Source organism: Trachinotus anak, unplaced genomic scaffold (assembly GCF_046630095.1).
Source record: "Trachinotus anak isolate AG129_WGS33_773 ecotype Australia unplaced genomic scaffold, CSIRO_AGI_Tana_v1 ptg000013l, whole genome shotgun sequence".
In the NCBI taxonomy this organism is placed as follows: Eukaryota; Metazoa; Chordata; class Actinopteri; order Carangiformes; family Carangidae; genus Trachinotus; species Trachinotus anak.
Window position 1 is genome coordinate 21747027 of NW_027273864.1, and position 26217 is coordinate 21773243.

Below are 26217 nucleotides of genomic sequence, written 5' to 3' on the forward strand. Positions count from 1 at the left end.
GACCTGCATCAAAACACAACACAAGACAAGCATAAAATGTAGCTTTCATATATTTCATATAAAACACTAAGAAACTGCATTTGCAAAAACTATTACTTTATCTTAAGAACATTATTAGCTCAGCATAATAAACTGTACTGTTTAGTAAAACCCAAGCCAGTGTGAGGAGTCTCTAAGTCAATGACAATGAGTGACTTATGAGGCAAGACATCCTCTGAGGATGTTACCTCCTACACAATAAAGTTTCCAGGGTGAAAAGGAACAGAGAAAGTGAGGCATGAAATAGGACAAAAGCTGCTGCTTTGTCACCTTTGGCCCCCGGTCTTTGGATCTCTGTGGAGATGAGTTGCACTTGAACGCAAGAAAATCCTTTATTATCTGATGCCCTCTTTAATTTCCATGTATCTTATCTTTTTATTTGTTGTATGGGGATCTTCTCTAAATACTAACTTTGAATTTATGATTGGATTTATACTGTTTCTCTCATTTGAGCTTAAAAAAATTGTGTCTGAGCTGAATCATATTTACATATTGAGTTCTAAAATATCTGATACAACCATCTTGCACTGTTGTATTGGCATTCTTCAAGGTTTTCTGCCATCCCCTACAGAGAGGTGACACAGGCTTTGACTTAAAATGCCCCCTATGTGTTGGCTCCTGCACAATAAAGTAACCATGACAGAGAAAATGACAGTAGGGAGGAATGAAACAGGACAATAAATGTCGTTAGGTCACCTTAGCACTGGCCATTGGCTCTCTGAAGTGATGAGGTGTGTTTGCACACATTAGAGCCAAGGGCACCTGCCTGAAAGAGAACAAAAAGACCTCTATTTTTAATTTCTATTTTTTCTACTTCTGGTATAGGAGGGGTGCACAGAGAGGGGACAATGTTATTCCGAGAACTGTAAAATTTGAAGTAATTGCAGAGTCTGATCCTTGACTTTGGCTATTCATCTGAAGCCCACATCCTTTGCAACACAGAAAAGCATGTTTCACAATCAGAAAATACATAATAGAAAAATATTACTTGAAAATGAATAAGGTATGGAAATGTGCTAGTGCTGTTAAGTTTTTATTTATTTAAACCAGAGTCGTATATTATGTTATAACAAGGGCTCACATTTATACAGTAAAAATCCAATAGGTCAAAGAAGCTGGTTGGTGCTTACTGCATGTTGTTTCAGTATCATGTCGGAATATAATGTAAAACTGCACAACGAAATCTCCTGAGACTCTCGGGTTATATTTTGAGAGAATAATGCATTCCACAGTGGTTTCAATATAAACATTTCTCATCCAGCAGCAGCAGCAGCAGCAGCAGTACGGAAACCATACATTGTCTGCAAAAATGGAACAGAGGCTGTGCGAATTAATCCCTGCTGTATCTCCAAGAGAGACAATAAATCAGGAAGAATACTGTCTACAGCTACAGCAGGAGATGAATCTATACTTTGAGTGTTGCAGGAGTTCAAGAGGAGCTGGAACTTAAATCAATCATGATTTTTGATAATCATCATCATCATCATCATCATCATCATCATCATCATCATAATCATCATTTTTTGTCTCCCTGCAATAACCATTTAATGTATTTACATTTATTCCTATACACCTCTATATGGTTTTCATTGTTAGTGGTGGGGTATGTGATTCCTGCCCTGGATTCAATTACCTTCCTATGCCCAAAGGATTCACAGGAAACCTCAACGAGCTGCAACTGACGGATGTGAGTGTGGTATCAATTCTCTCATCTAACTCTACACCAGAAAGCAAATAAGGGCACTGCCCTTGTCAAAACGTCAACTTGTTCCTTTAACATCAGAGAAACAGACCTGAATGAACTGTACTTTACACACCAGGCTGTCAATTAGTTGCATAGCAGCTTTGTTTATCAGCTGTTTTTGGGTGAACAGTTGATACAGTTGATTTTGAAGACAAAATGTGAAATGTCCCAATCATATGTCGATGTTAAGAAAATGACAAGTATTCTGCTTCAAACAGCAACAGGCTTTTGTTTTGTTTAGTTTAGTTTAGTTTTTTGCTTCCTTTAATTTCCTGTGAATTAGACGCTCCTCTTAGTAACAGATGTAGTGGTGACACACGGCCCTCGAGGTTTTGAAGAATAGATGCAGAACAGCATGTGTGGGTACACGTCCTCACAGCCTCGTCTACATGGCTGCCCTGATGGCCACTACATATTCATTCTGCCTTACCAGCAGCCTGCCTGACAGGAGGCAAAAGATGAGAGGGTTTCAGTTCGCCAGCATCAATCATGCAATCAAACATTACAGGCCCAGCAATCAGTGCAATGATGTGCCAGCCTCTGTGCCTGTGCACGCCCGTGTGCGCAGTCGCAAATTTGGCACAAACAATTCCAGCAATTATGTGTTCCTGTCATAACAAGATACCGGCTGTAAGCAGGGACTTTTTATAGCTACTCAGAGCTTGTCATACACATAGACTTCCATTGAGTTCTATGTATAGCCGTAGGTCAGTTCACAATAAATTAGGTGCAGCCTGCAGCATCTCACATCCATTTTGTATGGTGCAGTGCACTGCTGTTAGATCTGTGTTGTAACCCTTCTGTTGCAGCATTGGAGAAATGAAATGTGAAGTAGTGTAATGCACTGGCTTCCAACCTGGGATTCAAAAGCGAGATGAATCTGGGATTGCAAGGTGAGTGCTAGCAAGCAGAAATAATGCAAGACACAATTCTGCAAGACAGATTTTTTTTTTTTTTTTTTTTAAAGTCGCTGTTTGAAAGGCTCACAACCCAAAGATATGCAGCCTGTGACAAGGTCACACGTACACATGGTAAGACCCACTAGTGTATCCTGCTCACATAACTGGATTATCTTGGTTTAGAGAAGTGTCTTGTTTGATTAGTAGAAACCACAAATACATTTCAAGTGCTGTCCTTTTCAAAGCACAGAGGGAGGTTCATAGCTCACAGATCACTGACTAATACATTGACAGAGATGGTGTAAAAAGTTTCTATGCTCCTTATTTGTGAGTCAGACTTTTCAGGCTAAACAATGAACTCAAACTTGCCCTACACAGCTAAGGAGAGCTGCAGATCAGTATGAGAAATATGGATTTTTACATTGTCATTTGATGCATTGTCATAAAAATGACTCATTACAGCTGCTTTAAATTTGTCTGTGAGAAGAAATCCTATAACCAATGAAAAGCGAAACAATTGAGATTTGACGTAGGAAAACATGAATCAGAGGAAAGCACAGCTCCCTGATGATGCCTCAATGTCACTCCACTGCTGCCAGCACCCTCTATGTCTCAATTATTATTATTATTATTATTATTATTTGTTTTATTAGTGGTAGTAGAAGTAGTTGTAGTGGCATAAAGTACATATTATATAAGACATTATATATACATTTAACAAACTCTCTCTCTCTCACTATATATATATATATATATATATATATATATATATATATATATACATATTATAACGCACCTACACATAAAGACACCCACATGCGCACTTTGAAAAACCAACACCAAGCTGTCACTCATCATGAGACAACCTGTCGCCCTTTGTTGTTTTGTTACTGTCTCATCCTGTAAATGACCCTGTCTTTTGTGTTGCAATAAAAAAGACATAAGAATAATAAAATAAAAATAGAGCATATGCGTCAAAACTGAAGATTCAGAGGCTTTTTCACATGTCAAAACAAACACTTAGTAGCTTTAACGATTTATTAAAGTTGCTTTTCAGTCTGTATACAAACAATTAGTAGCTTTAACAATTTATTAAAGTTGCTTTTCAGTCTGTATACAGGTATTGATGTTTGTTACCAAACCAAAGCACAACAGAAATATGAATATATCTGAGTTCCAAATGTACAGAAGGAATGAGCTCTACCATGATCAAAATAAATACAAGATACGTTAAATATATTTTATCTTCATAAGGTAGTGATACAATGAAATCTCCTCACAGAATGGCAATTCCCTTAGGTAGCACATTTTCAGAGATACTTTTACATTTGAGACAAAGAAGGTGTCTCAGGCTGAAGAATGAGGAGAGGGAACTAACAGAAATAACTGAATAACTGACCACTATATCTAGCAATACTGCAGATAGATGTCAGGGCAGGTGTAGCTTTTATAAGAATAGCTTTTTCTAGTGTTCTGTGCACTTGACATTAAGGTAGCTGAATGAAAGAAATACAGCTCTACAATATCATACAACATTATACAAGCCAGGATTTGAAGGAACTATTCCTGAAAGCTCTTGGCCACAGTCAAAAGCATGCATGTTTAGGCTGCAGTAACATTTCCATCGCTTCATCCTCTCTGCTTTTTCATCCAGTTCATCCAGTTTAATTGTATTCATCAGTAAACAACTCACCAAAAGCCCAAAACACTACAGACATCGTATTTTTTAGTTCCAATTGAGAATCGCTGTAGGAGCCTATACTAGTGTCCTCTTGGTTGTTCTCCACTGGAATAATATCAGACAAATACTGCAAGACAAATGAGGCCATAGCACAAGTCAGGGTTATGAATGAAATTTTAAATAAAAGGACTGGATTTTGCGTTGCAGAGAATCAGCCACTTTCAAGTCTATAAATTGGCTATAGGCTGTCAGCTATCCCTTTTGATATAAGCGGCACAATAATGAGCAGTCGAAGCAGAGGAACATTAAAAGATGCTGCTGGAGAATGCTGGATGACGCCATTGTCTCTGTCTCCTGTTGCTTTCAAACACATGGATGCCTTTTGAATTCTTCTGTGTGTGTGTGTGTGTGTGTGAGTGTGTATTTGAATGAATTTGTGTGTATGAGAGAGCGTGTGCATGCGGGTGGGTGGGTTGCTGCGCCAGTGTGTCTTTGTCCGTGTGACAGTGTAGGCAGAAGATGTGACATTCTGGATTCACTTGTTAGTTGTTAGTCATAATCCACCAGGAAGCTGAGGAAACACACACACACACACACACACACAAAGAGAGAGAAAGTTAGCTCAATTTACGACAACCTGCTGTTTAAATCAGGGCAATTTATGACTCCTCAGGGAAACGTCAGGATATATTTAAAAATCATTCATCTAATCCACATTTTAGTGAGCTCCAATTTTTCCAATTTGTCGGCGTATAACATTTGCATTATCCAAAGAACGGATATGTCAGTCATTTACGTCATTTGGGCAATTAAACTGGAGAAACACACCTTTATAGAGACAGGACTTACACTGGGGTCATAAGGGTGGGTGCATATTGTTCTGTTGTTCTCACACTGTATTTTTTTACATGAACATCACAAACCGAGGGCAGATACAAGGCAAACGATGTTACAGTATGTTTAACCTGGTGCTTATTTTAAACCTGACCTTTTCAGTCAGAGAGCACCAGTCGCTTAGGCTGCACTACAGTTTCTTGTTGATAATCTAACAAAGCTGGACAGGACAACCGTGTCCTTAAAAAACAAGGTGGCTGGTTCAAAGCTCCTGCTGGAAAAAACATGCGAAGCCGGTGCTCGGTGACAGTCAGCAGCACAGACAATAATAGCCGCAGGTAGGAGCAGCAGAACGCTGTGATTTATTTATTTCTCTATTATTGATTTCAGACTCGACTCCTTCCTGAGCTTCTGACAGGCACCTCATAAACTATCCTTCCTCTTCCTTCCAATCAGTGCATTGTGGCTGCACTCCTATTCCCAGCGGCAAAACGCCTCTGATGCTCAGGGCAGTGTAACCCACTAATAATGTCTGTACTGAGACAGGCAATATCTCAATACAGACAGATAAGTTGTTCTATAAGAAGCGACTTAATAGCTATTTTACTAGACTCTGAAAAAAAGCTCAGAAGTCATCAACAGGACCTTTACTAATGGTGACAGAGCCTGTTTGCATCTAATGAGTAATAAAGAAATCTGTAAAATGCACACGCACACACACACACACACACACACACACAGATTTCCTGTAATTATCCTTGTGAAGCACTTCACACTTACAGAGGTCATGTTGAGGTTATTTTTCTTGATGTCTGACTCTGTTTTCCAATGTCAGATTTTTCTGTACTGTCTGTCCATATCTGCTATCAAAAGTGACCTTTGTCTGTGTTTACGCCAAAACTCTTTAGTTTATGTCTGACACAGTCAGCATGCATACATGCAAGTCACAGATGTGGAAGTAAACAACCATGTACAGTAGCTTAGCAACAGTCACAACCCGTGCAGCCCACACAGTTTAAACACCATCTGCAATGGACGCAAATAGGCAGAAGTAATAATTAACGCTACTGCTTTACTGCATCACATTCGGAGGCTTGTAGCAACTTAATCAAATGTCAAGAAGAGAGAGACGAGTCATGACGGTAGCCTGGGCTAGAGTGGCAGTGATTCATGCCACTCTCACATGTATTGATCCTGCTGAGGAGTCGATGACGCGGTGACAAGAAAATAAGTTATGTGCGTCAGATGTAAGTCACGTTGCCAAGAATACCGTATCTCCACATGTGAATGTGAAAGACAGCGGGAAAATACTTGATATTCTGTGTTTTTGCCCTGTGTATAACTTGAAAATACACACACCTCTGTGCATGTGATGCTAACATCAGAATCAGCTAACTTTCAACAGGTAGTGTAAAAATAGGAGAATATCCCTCAAGTGGATGTTTAGTTCCTACCTACATTTTCTACCTTCAGGCTCAATGACCGAATTCTCAAAGTGTGTTATTGTCAGGAGGAACAGAAACTCTGGATACACCCCTGATTTCCACAGATGGGAAGTTTTAGTACATCTAAACATGTCATCACTCACCAAAGTATCATCACACAGTGGAGTTCAGAGCTGAAAGTGACACCCTGAGCAGTCACCACATTAACTAATCTTATCTGTCAGCTGACTGGAGCAGCAGTCCGTGAGCAAAAGCATGATGATCTGTGGCTGTGTCTCAATTCCATACTAATACCAAACTACATACCAAACTAATTCTAAAAAAAAGTACATTTTTTTCATGTACACTACTGTCCCATAATGCATTGCAAAGAGGACATAAAGGAGCCACACAGCTGAAAAAAAAGCCTATTGAGTTAATTCATTTTTTGTATACTACCTACAGACACAGTATAGCAGCATGTATGTATGGCATGTGCTGTATACAACTGATACTGTAGCTTGGAGTGCTACACTGGCTGATGGTAGGATACTGATGTTAACATTTTGCATGGCCTAACATGCCCAGTGAAAGGCAGAATAGCAAGTCAACGATGCTATTTCAGAGCCATTCAGTGTGTGGCGAATGTGTGTGGATCCCTGACTTGGATGCTACAAACCCAGCGTGTCACTTTCAAGTCTGCTGTCTACCCAGGCTATTTCTCTAAAGATGTTTCTTCAAAAGACGAGGAATTTCTGTTGACACGGAGGAGAAGCAGGGCTCTGTTTGTGTGACCTCACAAACAACTCTGAAAGCAGCGGAAAAATGTCAGACATGCAGGCAGACAGGTAAGAACCGTTGCCACCTGCTCAACACACAGTTTGGGCCTAATGTGCAGCGACTGTTGGGGGAGCCTTAGGTGCCAGAACTGGACACACGAGTCATACATGAACACCAAATCAAACATGCCGGTGGTCCACATGCCTCACAACGGACAAATGTCATGGTGTCTTTCTAGATGAGCGCTTCACAAATGTGAAGGTGATTCAAAGTGACAACATCCTCCATGAACACACAAAAATCATCTGCACAATTGAGGGGCTTTGGGCGAGTCTTACATGTGTTGATCTCTCACTAAGCAGTGTTTACAGGCACTTGGTTTTCTTTGACTATACACACATGTGAATGCACTCACTGACACACATATACAGACCTGGGAGCAGCATAGTATTTACTGCTTCAGCATCCTCCAACATGTCAATGATGCAGCGCTGGAAATCTTTACTGATGTTGGACTGCAGATAGCTACAGAGACAGACAACGAAGGAGCAAAACCGGAGGAAAGATGCAGCAAAAGGAAAAAGAAAGAGATAAAAAGGTTAGAACGAACTAACTCGAGCATCACCTGTTGCAAAACTAATCATTGATGAAATGAAGAGTATTAAATTTGGATATTCTGTATTTTAAAATAACAGTTGTTTTGAAGGTGATTTTTATTGTTTGTAAATACTTGGCGGTCAAAACTGTATTTTAACCAAGAGTGAGTTGTGCAAAGAGTACAAGAGTATATTTTTTTACTAAACAAAGAGTATTACAAAAATCTATATGTTCATTACACCTTATCGAAAGTGTTGTTTTCATCAGATGTGCTGGCAAAAATGTTCTGAATGACAGATTAATGTATTCATTGATATGTAAATGGAATAGATTCCATTTTAAAGATGCATCCTTGTGCGTCCCAGTGTGTGTGTGTGTGTATGTGCGAACTGAGAGATGGGCCATCTGCTCATCTTCACTGGTGGGGAACATTTCCATCAAAAAGTTAAGAGTGCCAAATAAGTCTGCCAAAATCTGACACACACACAGACACACACACACACACACACAAACACACACACACACACACACACACACACACACACACCATACTGACCTCATCCAGGAGATGCGGTCTTGCCAGAACTCATACATTATGTAACACGACTTTCCCGGGAGCTTGTGAACGGACACACTGACAGCAGGATAGAGAACAAAAGTAGAGTGGGGCAAGAAGAGGATACAAAGTGTAAGAGAGTTTTCACTCTGCAAGGATAGATTACATGAAAAAATCTGACTCTTTTGAAAGATAGAGATGTCAATTAGAGAAGTAAGACAGCCACAGAGTATTGGAGTAAAACAAGAACTCGTTTTCATGAAGAAGTTGTGAAAATGCTAAGCTGTTATTACTGTAAAACTTCATAGTCAAGCTGCTAACAGTTTCGAGTCACATAAAAGCTGCTATAACATCCCGGGATAATTGCTGAGAACATGCTGATGGGAATTCTTTATTAACAGCATCTTTTTATCATCAGTTTTGACAATTCAACGTTGCCTCGGTGCTCACAAAGGTGCTCCAGCGGCCGAGCCTGGCACAGTGCTTGAAAGATGTATTACTTTGTCTGAAAATAAACAAGACACTCACTGGAGGTTGTCAGAGTGGGCTGAGGTGGCATCGATGTAGCTTTTCAGAACTTTCCGGAAGTTGTCCAGATCTTCATCGGTCACTGACACCTGCCTCTGAACGAGCAGGATGTTCTGTTGGCAACAAGACGAGAGACAGAGATGAGAAACGAAATGAGACGACGCCAGTATTGTCAAGATGGATACTTTTGAAAAAGTTTGATGGGGGACCTATTGTACCGTCCTCAGGGTACATATCTCATCATCACTAACAACAGATAAATAAATGTGATGCTTCTTTGTATGTGTGTTGTATACTCTCTCTTATGAAGTTTTCAGCTTTGTTCGCCATCCAAAATCTGAGTGGAAACAGCTGCCCAAACGAAGAGACACTAACTAAAGTCAGTCAGTGAAAATCAGGGTCTTTTTCTAAATTGTAATGAATCAAAAAAACAGCAAACTGATTACATGAGAGAATACTGACACTAGACCTGCATTATAATATCTGTGTTGCCATGATACCTCATCAGTGTCTTTTAGAGTATCTTGTCACGTTCTTCTTATAATATACTGATTACAGCAGCAGGCTGGTTCTTTTCATCTCAACTACATGTGAACACACAGTGAGTCAGTTGTTGACTGTTGCAAGTCATTTGTCACATTTCACTCTCCTCGGTGGAAACTGGACTTGAACTGAGGTCATCTGCCTGTTGTGCGGTCTCCCACTGTGCCACTTCAACCCCGTGCCCTTACTTTATCAACAATTCAGTGCTAGAGTGAGTCATTATTGCAACCAGATGTAAGTTAAACCGGTCTTGTGTTTTCTCTTCTAAACTCAGTTTAACAGACTTAAATTCAGTTTACTCACATGACAAAAACTAGAGACTTTTGTCGCTACATCAATGCAACAGAGGAAAAATTGAATTTACTCTATGATGCTCATAGCATTTAAAAATGACAGTCAAGAACTGAATAATCCACAGACCTGCCTTAGAAGGGCTATCATTAAACCAAAAATAATAGCCATGAAAACAGTATTTTTATTTATTTTTTTGTTCTGAGGAGAAAACAAAATTACGTTCTCCTCTGTTGTATTGAAGTGGTGGCAGGTTTTACAGGTAGGCCCCCTTTTCAACCCATATGGAGGCAGACATTTACTTTACAATTACTGCTTTAAATACTTTGAGTAAAGTAAGTATTTGTCGATATATGGACTCAAACACAGTCAGACAATTTAGACCCGACTTGCTCTTGTTTTGAAGCGAGGCTAGTGAACATGAACTGGCCCTCGCTGCTTGACATTTAGAATGAGGACAGCGAACAAACTGGATGACTCAAATGCAATTTCAAGAGAGAGTGACTGCTGAGGGCAGCTGAAAAAGAGTTTAAATAAAATCTTGTCAGCTTTTGGGAACACAGTGACTCTGCTGAGGGAGTACAGAATCAGAAATTGTGGAGTAACTAGGGATGGTATGGGAGTAGAATCACAAGTAAAAGGAAGAGTGTGTAGGATTCAGGGGAAATAGAATAAATATTAATAAATATTTCATTAGTGTATAATAATATAATACTTAGAATCATGTTTTCGTTATCTTACAATGAGCTAGCTATGTAGGGAGTGGATCACCTTCCATCTGCCAGCATGGTGGCGTCACTACAGTAGCCCAAAATGGACAAATCAAACACTGGCTCCAGAGAGGGCCCTTTGTGATTTTATGTAACCTGGAGGCCACTGTGGGTTCTCCTACATGCTTGTAAAGGGAATTGTGGGAGGAGGTAGCAATCTGTAACCTCACCACTAGGTGCCACTACATCTCACACCCTGGTCCTTTAAATATGTAATTGAAGGAGAATTATGCAAACAATGTTGTAATATTCTAAATAAAATATTGTGGTATTGACTCAACTATGTTCGTTAATTCCTTGTATTTTATGTAGAGATATGAACAGAAAATGTTAAATGGTCTGAGCTGAGTTTGGACAAAGAAGAACAAAAGAAAAACAGTGTGAAAATATCAGCAATTATCCGCTGAAGTGAGTCCTTTTTAACTAAATACACTGTCACTATTTTCACAGTAAAGTGCAGTCACTGGAGCCAAGCTTCTGTATAGTCAGCCACAGTAATTCTGCTGTGCAGTAGCCTCAGGTAGAGAAGTGTCACATTACAACATTGGAGTAAAGGTCTCACCGTACAGTTTCATCACTGTGAAATGTGGTTTGACAAAAAATCTAACATGAGCCTGAACTGATTGGTGAGTGTGTGTCTACACGTGTGTGTGGCTAAGCAAAATTAGACATTCTGTAGTGTCTGTTGTAGAGAGCAAGCATTTCATTTTGGTAAGTGATACCTTTTGTGTGGCAGCCTGTGGTACAATCCATTCCATGCACCACTGAAGTAAAGTTATTTACAGTGATTATAAAGACCATTACCACTCTACTGGTGATCCTAGTGTACCTGCTCGGTAAAAGCTAACCGCCAGAAAACAAGATGTTCAGTCAGAGATTCACTCAGGTCAGTGTTCCAGGTGAACTCCTGCTATCAGTGGGGACTTACAGACTTGTACGTGCTGGCCAGCGTGTCCTCCTTCACTGGCTCCAGCTTGGGACTCTGAAAACAAGAAGGCAACTCACATGAGAAGAGGCTCTGTTAAAGATTTGGCTATGGATAATTTGTGTTGCCAGAGGTCTGGATATAAATACTGTAATAAAACCACTCAACCAATCTGCAATGAAAAAGCAATTTAATAACTTTATTATCTGACAGCTATTAACAGCAATTTGCTGATGTTTGAAATATATTTTGTATGTGAATCAATCCCTATGTTCTTGTGTATATCATAGAGAACATACATTTTATTTTTAAAACTTGAATCGGAAGTTTCATTTGTAGATACAAGACTGACCTCCTGTAAAAATGAGCAGCTTATTACCACCATTAGTTACATCTTAGTGGTAGTGGCAGTAAGATGGCATGAGCATGTGTGGCCTGATGATATGATATCTGTTCTTATCAGCTTGATTTAATGTTTTTCAAAGGCTGCTGTTCAAGACAAAAAAATTGCACTCATTCATTCAAAAAGGCCTTTGTGTTTCTTATAGCTTTGTGTTTCTTATAGCTATATGTGTAACAGAATGATAAGATAAAGCCACAGTCACAGTGGACCAAAGAGAGTGAATAAAAACAAGTTGAAAACATGTAACCTATGACATTTATTTTTTCTGCAACCGTATCCTGGGGCTGTATGTAGCCTATAAATACATGATGTTATCTATAGTGGTATCGCTCAGTCAGATAGATAATGCACAATCTAGCTGACTGAGTTTTCATTCTTAAGGTTATGGTTCTTGTGTGAGTATGTGTGTGTATGTGTGTGTGTACACAGTGAACATAACCTTTGAGGCAGAAAACTCATTCTGTTGCATTTGAGAGAGCTGAGAAAGGGGGCGAGATCCACAGAAGGTGTGTGAGTGTGTGTCTGTGTGATGGTGGTGGCGTTGAGGTGTGGGGATGGATATTGCACTCAGAACATCCTACAGGTTATGAAATGCTTTGATATTCCACTCTTGAGTCCCCCCTGGGTTGACAAAACCGAAGACTGGAGAGAGAAATATGCTTTGAACGGAGAGGAAAATGAACTTTTAAAAAATGGGAATAACAGGAGTTATTAAAAAAAAAGAACAGACAGAGAGAATGAGATGGAGCAGAAGATGGGAGGGAGGAGGGTGTAAAAGATGCTTCGAGACGTGGCAGTGAGAATGGGTCATAGGATACAGAATGAGAGACGCGAGTTGACTATGCTCTGTGTTTGACAAGACACACAGATCCGCTGTGTTTTTTTTTTTTTTTACATGATGTGAGTGCACGTATTGTTCTTTCTCATCATCACAAACACACTAAAATTTATATCAGTGCAAAGCTGAGTAAAAACTTAAAATACATAACATAAAATACAGCAATACTGATGGAAAATACACGGTAGGGGCGTTCAAGAAGTCTGTCATTTCCACATCATGGCTGAAACCGTTCGAGCATTTAGCCGATGCTTTGTTCCAGATATAATCATGAAAACACAACACAACACCGAACCAGTCCAGTGAAATCTGCAGTTATGTACATGTTAATATTCTGTGCCCCAAAACAAAATAATATTTGAAAGACAAACACATTATTTCTATTCTATATATCTTCTGCATAATTTATCCATTTTTATAAGTGAGGTGGCCCTCACACTGCCTGAGTTATTTTGTCATTTCCTATTAGATTGGTTCAGTTCAACCTGTTCAAAAAATTACATTAAATACATTTAGGTTAGATGAAAGCTACATATTTGTTTTCATAGTAAGTTACGCATTCATTTCACCTACGGGTGATCACCACTGTGTCAAAATATTAAAGCTCTGTGCTCACATTTGCCTAACCTTTGAGACTGAATTTGTTTCATGACTAATAAAAACAATAATTTGTACGGCACCTTTCCAAACAAGGTTAAAAACCGGCACACAGGAGAAAAAAATACAAAACAATACAATGCAATACAATACAACAGAAACGACTGAGGCAACAAGAAGAAAAGGGGGCTCACCAATAAAGATGACTCAATTTAATCTATTCTGCAAACAGCACCTATTGTTAGTGGTGACCCCTGCTGGCAGAGGTTAACTGACATTGTCACAGCCACCATTTTACCCAATCTGTGACCAGGAGAGTAGCTATTGTCAAGCATCTTTAATCTGCTGCCCAGATTCTCTTGTTGGAGCATTATCTGTAAGTGTGCTCATTTTATTATGGCTGTTTTGTGATTGTTGATTTGTAATTTAGTAGAATTTTGTTTTTCTATTATCAGCAAACTAGCCATCTGCTAATGTGTTGCTAAGCAACATTCTAGGTAGTTTAACTCTTTATGTGCACATTATGGACCATTTATGGGCATATTTGCCAATTATTGTGTCGGACATCTTATCGTCCTGCCCAACGTCACACACTAGAGCTCTGTTCAGATTGTTTGCTTGCCCACTCGTTCACCATGTAGTGTTTGCTACATAGAAGACTCACTCACAGATTATGTCCATTTTAGACATTACTTGGATGTTAAATTGCTGCATAATTATGCGCCTGATAGTTGTTATTATTATCTCTGTCGCATAAACAAACTCCATTACATCTGCATCACAGAGGTAAAGTACATTAAAGTACAGGCTATCTTTATCAGTTTTTACACATCTTCTATGTATTATGGATGTTTTAATGCCTGTTTACAGTGTCCTCTATTTTTGTCAGTGCCTTACTGTTTTGTCTGTTTGCGTTATTTAAAGAGTTTAGGACTGTATAAATTGCATTATTGCCCAAGGCAAATTTCCCCTTGTGGACGGTAAAGTATGTCTTATCTTTTTATAAAACTATCAGTAGTAGCTCCATTGTTATTATAGCTCACATCAAAGTATTTCAACAAGATTTGACTTACTGCTATCATCAAAAATGTAAAAAGAGGCAGGGCACATAAAATGCAGAAATGTGTTTATATAAATGAGTTTGTTCTAGAAATGTATGCGGGAGGCTGTTCCAGAAATACAAATTAATTCCACTTCAAAATATACATAAAGGGAAGTTTCATACCTGACACTCCAGTTTATCCAGAAGTTGCTGCAGCCTGTTGATTTGGGAGCACCAGTTCTCTCCATCGTCCATGCTCCCACCTGAGGTAACACAACACTAAATCATTGGAATGAGCGAAAAATGTAAATGTGCAACCCACCTCCAATGTGCACACGAATAACTCTAACTGGATTTGAGTAAGTGTAGAAGTGAATCCATACTGTTGTGTACATCTTAGGGTATTGATATATACTATGGAGTTAGAAGCTGAGAGTCTCATTTGACTGATGTCAGGAGACTTCATGCAGTCACATCCAAACTGATTTCCATTAGCTGACAAGGGCAAAAATATACAGCTATGGGGAATGCAGAAATGGTTTTATTCCAGCTGTGAAATATCTTACAAATATGTATTTTCACCTTGAAAAATCAAAGGTTTCAGGAAAAAAAAAATGTGAAAGAATTGTGTACATACATAACAATTACTGTGTAATGAAAATCAGGTTCAGTTTTCCTATTATCTATATCAAAGGACATTCAACTCCTGATACAGTTGAATGACAATTTCTTTTAAAGTTTTTTGAGAGTCACGGTTCATTTCTTTATTGTGGGCTCTATATCTGCTGTTCAGTCCATCAATACTAGTGAAGGAGGAAATAAATGATGCTCAACATAAAATAATTTTCTCTAGTAAATGTCAACAGGATCTTTGTAGATGACAAGAGCCTTCAGGGAGAGTTTACCGTCTGCTCTAATTATGCACAGTGCTAATGACAGTGATGGGAGTCATTCATGTGTACACCACTGAACACAATTCCCCCAAATGTCTGATGATTAGACGTACATCTCATCACCGATGTGCTTTGGTGGGAAATAATTACTAATCAAATGATCATAATGTAAGAAATAGTGTGACTTTGACATAATTTTGCATGTATTTACACATCAAAGGGAATTATATAGCAATAAAACACAGAGGGTGTTTATTTCCCACTGTTAATCAAAGGATAAGGGTATATTCTCCTCACTGTCAACGAATCTACTGAAAACACCTAAACTGACAACAAATAGATCCAACTGTGTAGCCACAGCCGGTTATATCTCGTTCCTCTGCCATAGACCTAAGTTTTGTCCAAAAACTATTAAAAACCAATTTCACTGGGTGACTTTCACATTCCTTTATTATGATGAAAATAGGTAGCGTAGTTTATTTTAGGTCATTCCTACATACATTGTCCTCCAGCCGTAAATACTCACTAGACAACAAATCTACAGCTCAAAATAGTCCCTATTTCCTCCTGTTTGAGCAATGTTTTAAAAGAAAAACCAGCATGCCTGCTCTTTTTGAAAACTATTTTTTAAAATTAAAAGTATATATTTGTGAGCCTCTATTAAAGATATGTCTTTAGTAGGGACCAATGCTCCACAGACAGGTTGGTCAGAAAGCGGAAAGACACTGCGATAGACAAACACATTCTTGGATTTGGTCTATTCATGAGATTTGTGGACAATAAACAATTACTGAATATCACCAACCATATGGGTCAATATGACCTGTAGGAGGGTACCAGCAGCAGGCTTATCGGACATTAGTGATCATGGTAACAACAGTAAATGCACAGTAGAATTAATGGATAAAATAATTATGTTTACCATTGGTTTAGCACAGGAAGGAACGAACAACAGTCGCCTGTAAGAAAGTCTAGTGTTTTGTCGACTCACCCATCCCAAGCTTCTCCTACTCTTTGCTCTTTCCACCACGTCACCTAACTTTTTCCTTTACTTTCAGCATAATTACTCCAGCCACTAGAGGTCGCCTAACAACAAAAAGTAACTATGGTCATCATAAGCTGCTTGGCACAGAGGGACCCTCAAAAAAAAAAAAAAAATCCTATTCAATTATATTTAGTGTGACTCTTTAATCCCTTTCAATATACAATATAATGTAGTTCTGTAGTGCAGAGGAATAGCTGATGGTTGGTTTTGTTGGTTTATTTGTTGATGATAGCAAAAAGTATTTTAAAACGTTTGTATGTAATTGGATATTCCTCTTACCTGTGGTCAGGATACCAGAGCAGGGATCTGATGGCGACATGCACAGGTTATTATGGACCCTCCGACCACACCGCCTGCCATTCCTCTGTACTGCTGTCAGCTCAGGTGCCTTTACTTCTCTCCTGCCGTGACAGCGGAGGAGACCCAGGGAGACAAACATCAGAGAGAAAGACAGCAACTGTCAGAGGAGTCTGGCGGAAAAAAATAAAACAGAACCTGAAGATATGGCAGAGAGAGAGGTAGTCACATGAGGAATGAAGAAGAGGATGTGGAATGAGAGGAGACCGGAGGGAAAGGTGCAAGATAGAGATAGAGAAACCGGGAGCAAGGTAAAGAAGGATGCATTAATAATTTATTTAAATCAGAACTGAGATAGGCTAATGTCTGATGCGGTCGATGGTGCAGACACACAAGAGCCAGAGATAAACAGCAAGTGTCCAGAATAGAGGTGAAAACACTGTGACGTGAAAGGCCGGATGCACACGAGTGCTTATTAACCCACAGGCTGGATGTTAAAGAGGACTAATCCCTCCACTTACACACACACACACACATGCACAGACAAACACACACAGCTCTGTTGTAGATAGATGGAAACACGTTTGTCATGTGTAAATGCAGTGTGTCAAGGGCAGTGCATCCAGTTATGAGACTGTGACACTTGAGACACAAACTCACAATATGTGTGTTCGTGTGAGTGCATACTTTTATTTCACTTGTGTGTGTGTGTGTCTGTTTCTATGTGTCTAAATGCCCCTGTATATTTGTTTATTCTTGCTAGTGTGTGCCTCTCTCTCCCTCCTTTTGTTGTGTCTTTGTGTGAGCATGCTATTTTGTGTGTGTGTGTGTGTCTGTGTGTGTGTGCAGCGTCACGCTGACAGCGCAGAGGGAGTGCATTGCTAGGAGGTTCTCATGCTGAGAACAGCCTGGAACCCAAAGGCCACTGCAACAGCCATAAATCCACTGCAGGGAAGCAAAGCAGAGAGAAATAGCTGTTTGTTGCCAACTCAATACGTCTCTAATTCAGCCCCGCCCGACACTCACACACTCACCCTTTCTTTTTGCAAAATCTATACTTGTTTGAACAGTCTTAAAGGAGTTATTTGTGGCCAAAAAGCTTCTCATCAAGCGACACTGAATGCCTCATCTCTCCGTTTTTTCATCTAGAGTATCTCAGACTTTCTGCACCACTCTGTCATTCACTTACTTTCTGTACTCATCTTTCTTTGTTTCTTCTTTCTCTGTGACTTACTTGTTCTATTTTTCATTGTCACCCTTATCATCCTTGCTGCCTCTGCTCCCCCTCTGCCTCCCCCAGTCCCCTCTCAATAATTCACCTTGGCTATAATCGCTCCATTATTTTCGATAATACCAGTGTGGCACCCACAGAGGAGAGAGGAGAGCTCTGCTGAGCTGTGACACATGCAGTGCAACAGACAACCCATCTGCATGTAGTGCTACCGAAGGACTTAACCACGAAAAGAAGGGAAAGTAGCCTTAAATGCTAACAGTCAGTTGAAAGTGTTTTGACAAGCCACTTGTCCTGATACTGACCTGTGGTGAGATAGATTTCTACTCACTGAATGCCCTTTGACGGATTGCATCTTCTGCACTGACTTGCTTTAATAAGTGATATACGAAAGAAATGTGTGACCCTGTGCTGAGAACTACAATGTATTGAGAAACATATTAAGTGCAGGTTTTTAATATCAAAAATTTGTAGTCAGTTGTACCATTTCCTGCATACCCAGTGGCTCAACAAATCCCACATTGGTAACAGCAGTTTAGATCTGATTTGATCCTATGAGCTCCATTTACATTTGACAAAAGTGTCAGGCTCTTTGAAAGAAACAGCGACTTACAAGCAGTCTGCCTATTAGTGAAGCAACTGTTTGAGCAACTGTGAGAATGCAGCAGATTAAAAGCTTTGTGCTGAAAGGAATACCTTGAAAGAAAGGCGTCTGAGGTGGCACTGATTAGTTGAATTTCCCCACTGCTTAGACTAATCCTAACTGATAGCTGATAATGCATTATAGGAATGCTGTCCTCTAGCAATTTTGATAATACCATATGTTCTCAAAAACAGATTTAATAACACCACTCACTGAGGTTTACTGGCCTAAACCTCCAATTTTCAGCCTGCAACCTGCGGAGTGCAACAAGTCCTCATGCCTAAACAACAAAATGGATAGTTTAATTGTGTAGCTTGTAGGGACAGGTGGTGGTGATTGTGGCTTGTTGCGTTTACAAGACAAGGCTAGCTGGTTAGCATGCTAACTTCAGTAAAGGTAAAGACGTGATAGAGACACTGGCGTTGCTTTCCACCACCGGAGACGGCTCTTGGTGAGTAAAGGAATTAAACTTGATGGTGAACTCGCAACATTTCTTCTAGACTGGTAAGAAAACAGCTGCTAATGCTAATGCTGGCTATGTAGCAATAGGAAAATTGATAAATACATACTTTAATAAGCTGTAGGCAGAAAACTAGAAAAAATAAACTTGTGGAAAATTTAAGAAGTAAAATGATGGACATGCAGTCTTTATTCCATGAGCTGATACTGTGCCTTCTTCAGAGCATAAAGTGAAAAGGATGACAACTCCACGGCCACTTTTTCTGGTCTGCCTCTGGTTATGGAAAGATTGGTAAGATCGCTAACCACAGTTAACCCTTTTTTAAGACACTTTTTACTGCACTATAAGAACATCACACTAATGAATGTGAACAGAGGTCCTATTTATAAATGATTGCATCAGATACCTGTCAGCCAATCAGAACTCCTGTCAGCCCGCAGGACCATGCCTGAGCACTACCCACGGCCATAACATAGTATAGAATAACAGGTTCCTGCACAAGTAACACACAATGCAGACAGTGTCATATTGCAGTACTGACGGGGCAGGGCTGCTCTGCTCTTCCACAGCCTCCATGGCACACTGCAGTGACCTCTGTAGAGACAGCAGCTGACTGGATGTCTCTCTTAGCATGAACCTGGTGACAAACTGGCCCAACACACTGGAACCTTGGTACTCCTGAGACAGAGAGAGAGAGAGAGAGAGAGTCACAAAGAAGTAGAGGTCAAGGCACAGAATGACCAAACAGAAGCAACAACAAAGTAAAAGCATCTCAGAGACAAGAGGTGGAAAGAGAGATGATTTGATAACTTTCTAAAACAACAACAGGCACTTGAGAAACGTGTGACAGCTGCAGTTGAATTGGCTAATTAATTATCTGTACACATGCATTATTCAGTAAGGCATATCCAAATTCCAAGGTGGAAGAACTTTAATAGCAGACATAATTGCTGCTTGAGTCCCCAAACACGAACATGATTACAAATTCTCCGAGGAGTGGTGCTACCTCTATGTGCTAATGAAGTACCAGTGCAGTGGCTCAACTTATAATGATGAGTAGCCTCTACTGAAAATGCATCATGGGAATAGCAGTCCAGAGCACTCTGTGACAGACAACAGCTGTGAACTAGCGATTGTACAATCCTCTATGGATTTCACCACACTGACAGCTTAAAAGTCCCAGAACAGAGGACCAAGGTGATCTAATTAAGACAGGATGCATAATTATTCAGGACACATCTCCGCTCCTCTTTTCATTTGACAAGCATTGCTGCTCTCTCCTCTCTCACAATTTTCTATTATAATTTTACATATACCCTGATTCAAGGATGTTATCTGAAAAACTCCTACGGTGATTTTAAATGATCTTTTCATCTGCATTTAAATAAGGTATTGACTTGGGAGAAGAAAGTTAGGCTGTGCAAAATGTTTGTACAATAATCTTTGAGGTTGTTGTTAAACACACTGGAACCCATGGGTAGTGTTATGCAGTAGTTACATAATTAATATTCATAAATGGTCAGACAAGAGAGTGGACAAGTTTCCCCAAAGTTAAGCTACAGTAGCAAAAATGAAAGAGAAAACATGTCTTTTCTTCTAAAACTAATCTAGTAAATCCTAAGGGCAATTACAGAAGGTTAGATGAGAAGACATATCTGTATGGTAAACATCAGGGTACCACCAGCAGCTCGTTAGCTTAGCTTAGCATAACTACTCCAGACAGGGGGAAACTCTGGGGAATCTATCCATCTCATGTAGCTCTTGGCAAGACAGCGTATTTCCCAAAATGATTATTCCTTCAAAGTCAAGTCTTAGGGTCAGTCATTTTTAAAGCCTGAGTGAAGTGTTTTTTTATTCCTCTTTTGTTTACTCATCAGTTTCAGGAGACTTGGTGCAGCATTGGCTCCATCTGTGCGTGCCACTTTCCTCTCATAGCTGTGAATCAGCACTAAACTAAGCATATTTGTAGCACCCCCACCCCCCCCCACCCCACCCCCACCCGACATTGTGTGCGTGGGTGCATTTAACACCTAGTTGTTTTCAATCAGCAGTTTGAGTTTTTGTAATACAGAATACTGAATGAAGGCAAATTCGCATAAAGCTAAATTGCTCATAACAAAACTTTCAGAGGCAAAATTAGAATTTGTTGTTATGAATTCTGTTGAAATCTTACCTCTTTGGTTTTATCCATTGCCTTTAAAATGGCAACATTCAGGCTCTCCAGAGCTGAAAGGACATTGAGATACTCCCCCAGGTGCTGAGAAAAGTAATCTAACAGGAAATAGGAAACAATCTGTCAGTGTTGTTGCAGTGTCATAACGATCAGAAGTTTCCACCTATCGGCTACAACATTAAAAGTGGTTTTAATATCGTGGCTGATCGGTGTATTTCAACTCCTTAAAGCCGGAGACAAACTTTTACATGTTGCCATGACAGATTCCAATTAAAAGACAACCACAGTGAAGACAGTGAGAATATCTTAGCAATGGGTAAAAATATCCATGTTCAGTTTTATAAACAAGTCGAATTGGAAGCATTACATCTTCTCATGTCTGTGCGTCAATAACACTCACTGCTTACCACATCATGAAGCTGACACTGTGTTATGTTAGTCATGGTTTTAATCACTTCGTGTCATAACAGGAGCTCATTCATACCTGCACAGGTCGTGACAGACGCCGTGACGATTAATTTGATAGCAGATTTAGCCAAATGACATATAGAAACTCCTAACATTTACGTTCCACTGAACTGGGAACAGGAAAAATAAAGTAGTTACAGTAGGAGACTGAGCAGAGAAACAATTTTTAATACTACATTATTAAAGCAGAGAAAGACATAAATCTTACTTAGTTTTCAGTTCTTAATTAAAGTCCTAATTTTACAATAACCAGAAAGTACACTCGATATGACACACAGGCAACAACATCATCCAAGGTTAATGGACCAGCAGCACCTTCTACACCTCTCTTACTGAGATCCAAATTAGATTCAAGTCAGCTAAATGAATTTCTCACTATCATGCTGTAACACAAAGTAATGAACCAAGTCTGAAACGAGAGGAACATTCTGTCGTGGGGAACAGTCAACTTCTCTTGACGTCAGATGGAAAAAAGATGCCATTCCCATTCAATAAATTATGCAGAAGTTTTATTCTGGGTACTACTGGTATTTACAGGTCTCTGCCCTATTTCTCTTCGCTTTATTCAGACCATCTGACACACACATGCATTTTTCAGATGATAAAAAAATATGGGTCAATATTATTATTTCTTTTTTCATATTCACAGATTAAAATCAGTGTTGTGGTGGTGTAGGACGCAGTGTGTACATTTCTCACCAAAAAAAATCTAAGTAATGGTTTGATAATTTAATGGAATAGTTGGATCACTTGCCTTCTTTGGAGAGCTTAATGAGTTTGATGAGAGTTTAATGATACCGCTCTCATGCCCGCTCAAAATATCAAGCTACCACCAGCAGCTGGTTAGCCTAGCTTATTAGCTTAGCACAAAGATGAGGAAAAAGCTGCCTAGCTCTGTCCAATAGTGACAACCAGCACCTCTAAATCTAACAAATATAACAAATTATATTGGTTTGTTGTTTGTTTACTAAAAACAAAAACTGTTTCTAGTCTTTATCCTAAGCTAAGCTAACCGCCTGGCTATAACTTCAGACAGATAAGCTCACCTACCTCTCAGCGAGAAAGCAAACAAGTGTATTTCCCAAAATACTGAACTCTTGCTTTAATGTTATCCACGCTACTAATCGCCTAAAAATATGGACCCACAGATAAGACAGCAAACAATGAAGTTGGTGAATTTCCAAGACAGGAATTTCACAGAAATGAATGTACCGTGACACATTAAATCAGACAAAGCACTCTCCCACCAACCTGATAGCTTGTCAGTGTCCAGATTACTGCAGGGCAGAGCACAAGAGGAGATAAATGGGCAAAGCATTGAGAAAGTTAATTAAAGAAATCCAAAGTTCTGCTGCTCTTAATTTCTGCTAGAGAGATAGTGTGGCTTTGAGCCGTGTGTTTTACAGCATTAGCCTGAAGAAGACACACACACACACACACACACACACACACACACACAGATTCCAGTGTTAAAACCTCACACATTAAAAAAAAAAAAGAAACTGACACAATTTGTTCTGCTTAGAAAATTAGGTTTTCTTCACGTGCATGAAGAATATTTCCGGTGAAAGATGCAGGTTAATGCAGTTGTGCGGGCGCCTGCTCTTTCTAACTTCCTCCAAAAAATTGAAATCAGTACTCCCTTGTTTAGAAGTCATGGCAGAAGTGATTACACTGGAGGCTGAATGTATCTCAGTATCACAGTTTGATAAAGACAGAACCATTAGTAAATGAAAAGTCCCCCTGTTGCTCTAATGGCATTCACAGGTAATTTTCACTGTCAGGTGCAGACCATATGCGAAGCTGGTTAATGGCTTGTGTTAAGAGGAAAGCTCACACAGCATCTGTGCGCAACAACAAGCCATTTTCTTTGCTGTTGTAAATGTTCATTTTGATAGTGACAACATGTTTACACATCTACCATAACAATGACCAAAGAGATGATTCTTTTCTCTTTTATTTTCAACTGGGAGGAAATAGTCTGTGTGCTATGTAACTTTAAACATATTCCACAAAGCCTCTGCAGGTTTTGGAACTGCTTTTCTTCCACCGCTGTTATTATACAATTAACAGAACAAGAAAAGCCTTTAATTAGACATCAGAGCTCAGTTCATGCCAACTGCCTCAAGGCTTGGAGCGTGGTTAGAGAGGTCTTTGAGGGCTAGTGTGTCACGTGAGTGCCAGTCCAAGCCTAACAGCTTGTCCAAAACCAATTTATCACATGGCGATGGAAGAACTGGCAACACATCAGAAAATAAATGCAGAGTTGTTCCTGCAGACAAACACTATGCTCACTCTAATTGGATAGGTGCAGAAAAGAAAAAAAGAAAAGTACAAAGTCAATTTAAAAACTTCAATGCATCTCTGTGCATTTGTGTGGGTACGTGAGTGTGTGTGTGTGTGTGTGTGTGTGTGTGTGTGTGTGTGTTTCCGTCTGCTTCTTGCACAACTGTGATATATGGTGTACCAGTCACAGTGAATTCACTATATCATCAGAGCTGATGCATATGGTTTGACTGCCAAGTTAGAAAGTCTGGCTTCCAATGTTGTTACAACGTAAACAAGTTTGCAGAGGAAAAAGGTTGCAAACTGTCTTGTGAATACAAATCCCTAATCTGCCAGAGACAATAAAGACAACTGGCTTTAGTAAAAGGACGAAACCATTACAACCATTTTAAAAAACCACAACAGTGGAGTTATGGTCTTTTCCTCTGTGGCTGCAGTGACTTAAACCTTCTGTGCAGACCAGTGATTTCAGCAGCTGCCCTGAGGCTGATTTCTCGGATTGCAATTTTGAAGGAGTAGGTTTTTGAAGTGGCTGGTGTGTAGTTCACAGCCCAAAGGAAAGGGATAAACATTAATTCAGCCTGCTTGTGAGGAGCACATTAGCTGCGCCTTTAAGGTTGAAGCACTTGCTGTTCTGTCTCTTTCATGTGTGTTTCTGACTGTAAAAAGCACAGGTTGAACACTGGTGTGAAGCAATTTAGTAAAGCACTTGTAGAAAAAAAAACAAACAAAACATTAGTCATTGTGCACCATGATGGTTTAAAGAGTCCATTTCAAATAAAAAAACTCACTTATTTTGTCGGCCATCTATGGAGTAGAAAAGCTCCTGCAGCTCCTCTGTAGTCAGGATCCCATCCGCAAAGTAAGCGTTGAACTCTTCAAACGACAGCTTGCCATCATCTGAAACACATAGGAAGTGTTTGGCCGACATTGTTACAGAGCAACAATAACAACCCTGCGCTTCGTGCTAAGCAGATGAACATTTTTATATTATTATTATATTTGCCATAATTAAAGATCATAATTAAGATTAATCTGAAAATTACTAAAATATCTGAGATAACATTTATTTATTTAACAGCATCTTACAGAACACATGCAGCCATCACCAATGTGCTTCAGCTAATAATACTCTAAAGAGTCCATTCCCTGTAATCTGGATCCACCGTATCATTAGTTCGCTTGTGCCTATATCCCTTCTTTCTATCTCTGGTGTGACAGCACACTAATCTTATAAACTGATGGGAACCATCAACCATGCAAATTACTTCTTGGGTTTCATCATCATCATCTCCTTTCTAGCTTTTTCTTTCCATTCTACTCTTGCTCTTGAGTACAGGTGACATGTTTGTTTCGTCCACCCAACAATTAAATACATACAATTTAAGATGATATAAAATATACAAAAGCAGCAAATTCTCACATTTAATAAACTGGAACCAGATGATGTTTGACTTTTTTTTTCTTGATTTAAACAATTAATCGATCACCAGAATGGTTCCTTATTAAATTGCCCAATTAACTAATTATTCAGCACAGATTTGGTATTGATGACAGGCACTCAAAAACAAAATTCATGTTTTAATGTGACGCTGTATGTGCTGTGTGAATACGCCAATGAAAACCCTGAAGTCCTCATCAATAGAATTGTACCACAGCAAATACTGTGCAGAAATATTCCACTAAATATTACTGTAAAATGGATGAAGTTCCATAGTTTTGGCAGTTTATAATTTTCTCCTCCCTCTAAGACTGGTTAACTGCGAGCACAGCTTGTTGTGACAGACAATGCAGAGAAAAATCAATAGCAGAAGATAAATAGCTCAGTTGTCATCTGTGAAGAAGTTCTCCTTCGTGAGCCTACCATCAGTCTGTCTACTGGCACAGAGCACACAGATCAGTCAGCAGTCGGACTGCCAGACACAAACTGCTAGATGTTTTAACCCTCATCAGAGTCCAGACCGGCAGATAGATTGGTATCTGTGGAGAGCATTTCTAAAAAATGACAGACACTCAGGCAGGCAGTCAGCAGTAGATTGGTGGGAGTAGGTTACCCAGGCAGTTTATGTGACTGAAGGAGAGAACAAAAGATTAGAGTGACAACACAAAGCCGAGATGGGCAGACGGACAAATGAGAATGACCGTGAAGTATTTGTTGCATCAGGCAAATGGACAGATTTTGCCATAGAGGGTCAGACAGCTCCTGAAACAAACAAAAGCAATCCAGCCA

General features: G+C 39.5%; 1 protein-coding gene across 1 annotated transcript in view; it reads right to left on the reverse strand.

Annotated features, from left to right (window-relative positions):
• Positions 1-3689: 3689 nt before the first annotated feature.
• The window catches only part of necab3 (N-terminal EF-hand calcium binding protein 3), a 36080-nt gene continuing 13552 nt past the window's right edge, over positions 3690-26217 (reverse strand). Inside the window, exons 3-13 of the mRNA XM_071493401.1 lie at positions 24779-24887; positions 22953-22978; positions 21234-21331; positions 19602-19738; positions 16709-16830; positions 14675-14754; positions 11615-11668; positions 9083-9195; positions 8555-8632; positions 7835-7926; positions 3690-4934 (exon numbers count right to left, since the gene is read on the reverse strand). Coding sequence (XP_071349502.1) covers positions 4906-4934; positions 7835-7926; positions 8555-8632; positions 9083-9195; positions 11615-11668; positions 14675-14754; positions 16709-16830; positions 19602-19738; positions 21234-21331; positions 22953-22978; positions 24779-24887 — 938 coding nt within the window. The 3' untranslated portion in view covers positions 3690-4905. The remainder of the gene's footprint in view (positions 4935-7834; positions 7927-8554; positions 8633-9082; positions 9196-11614; positions 11669-14674; positions 14755-16708; positions 16831-19601; positions 19739-21233; positions 21332-22952; positions 22979-24778; positions 24888-26217) is intronic.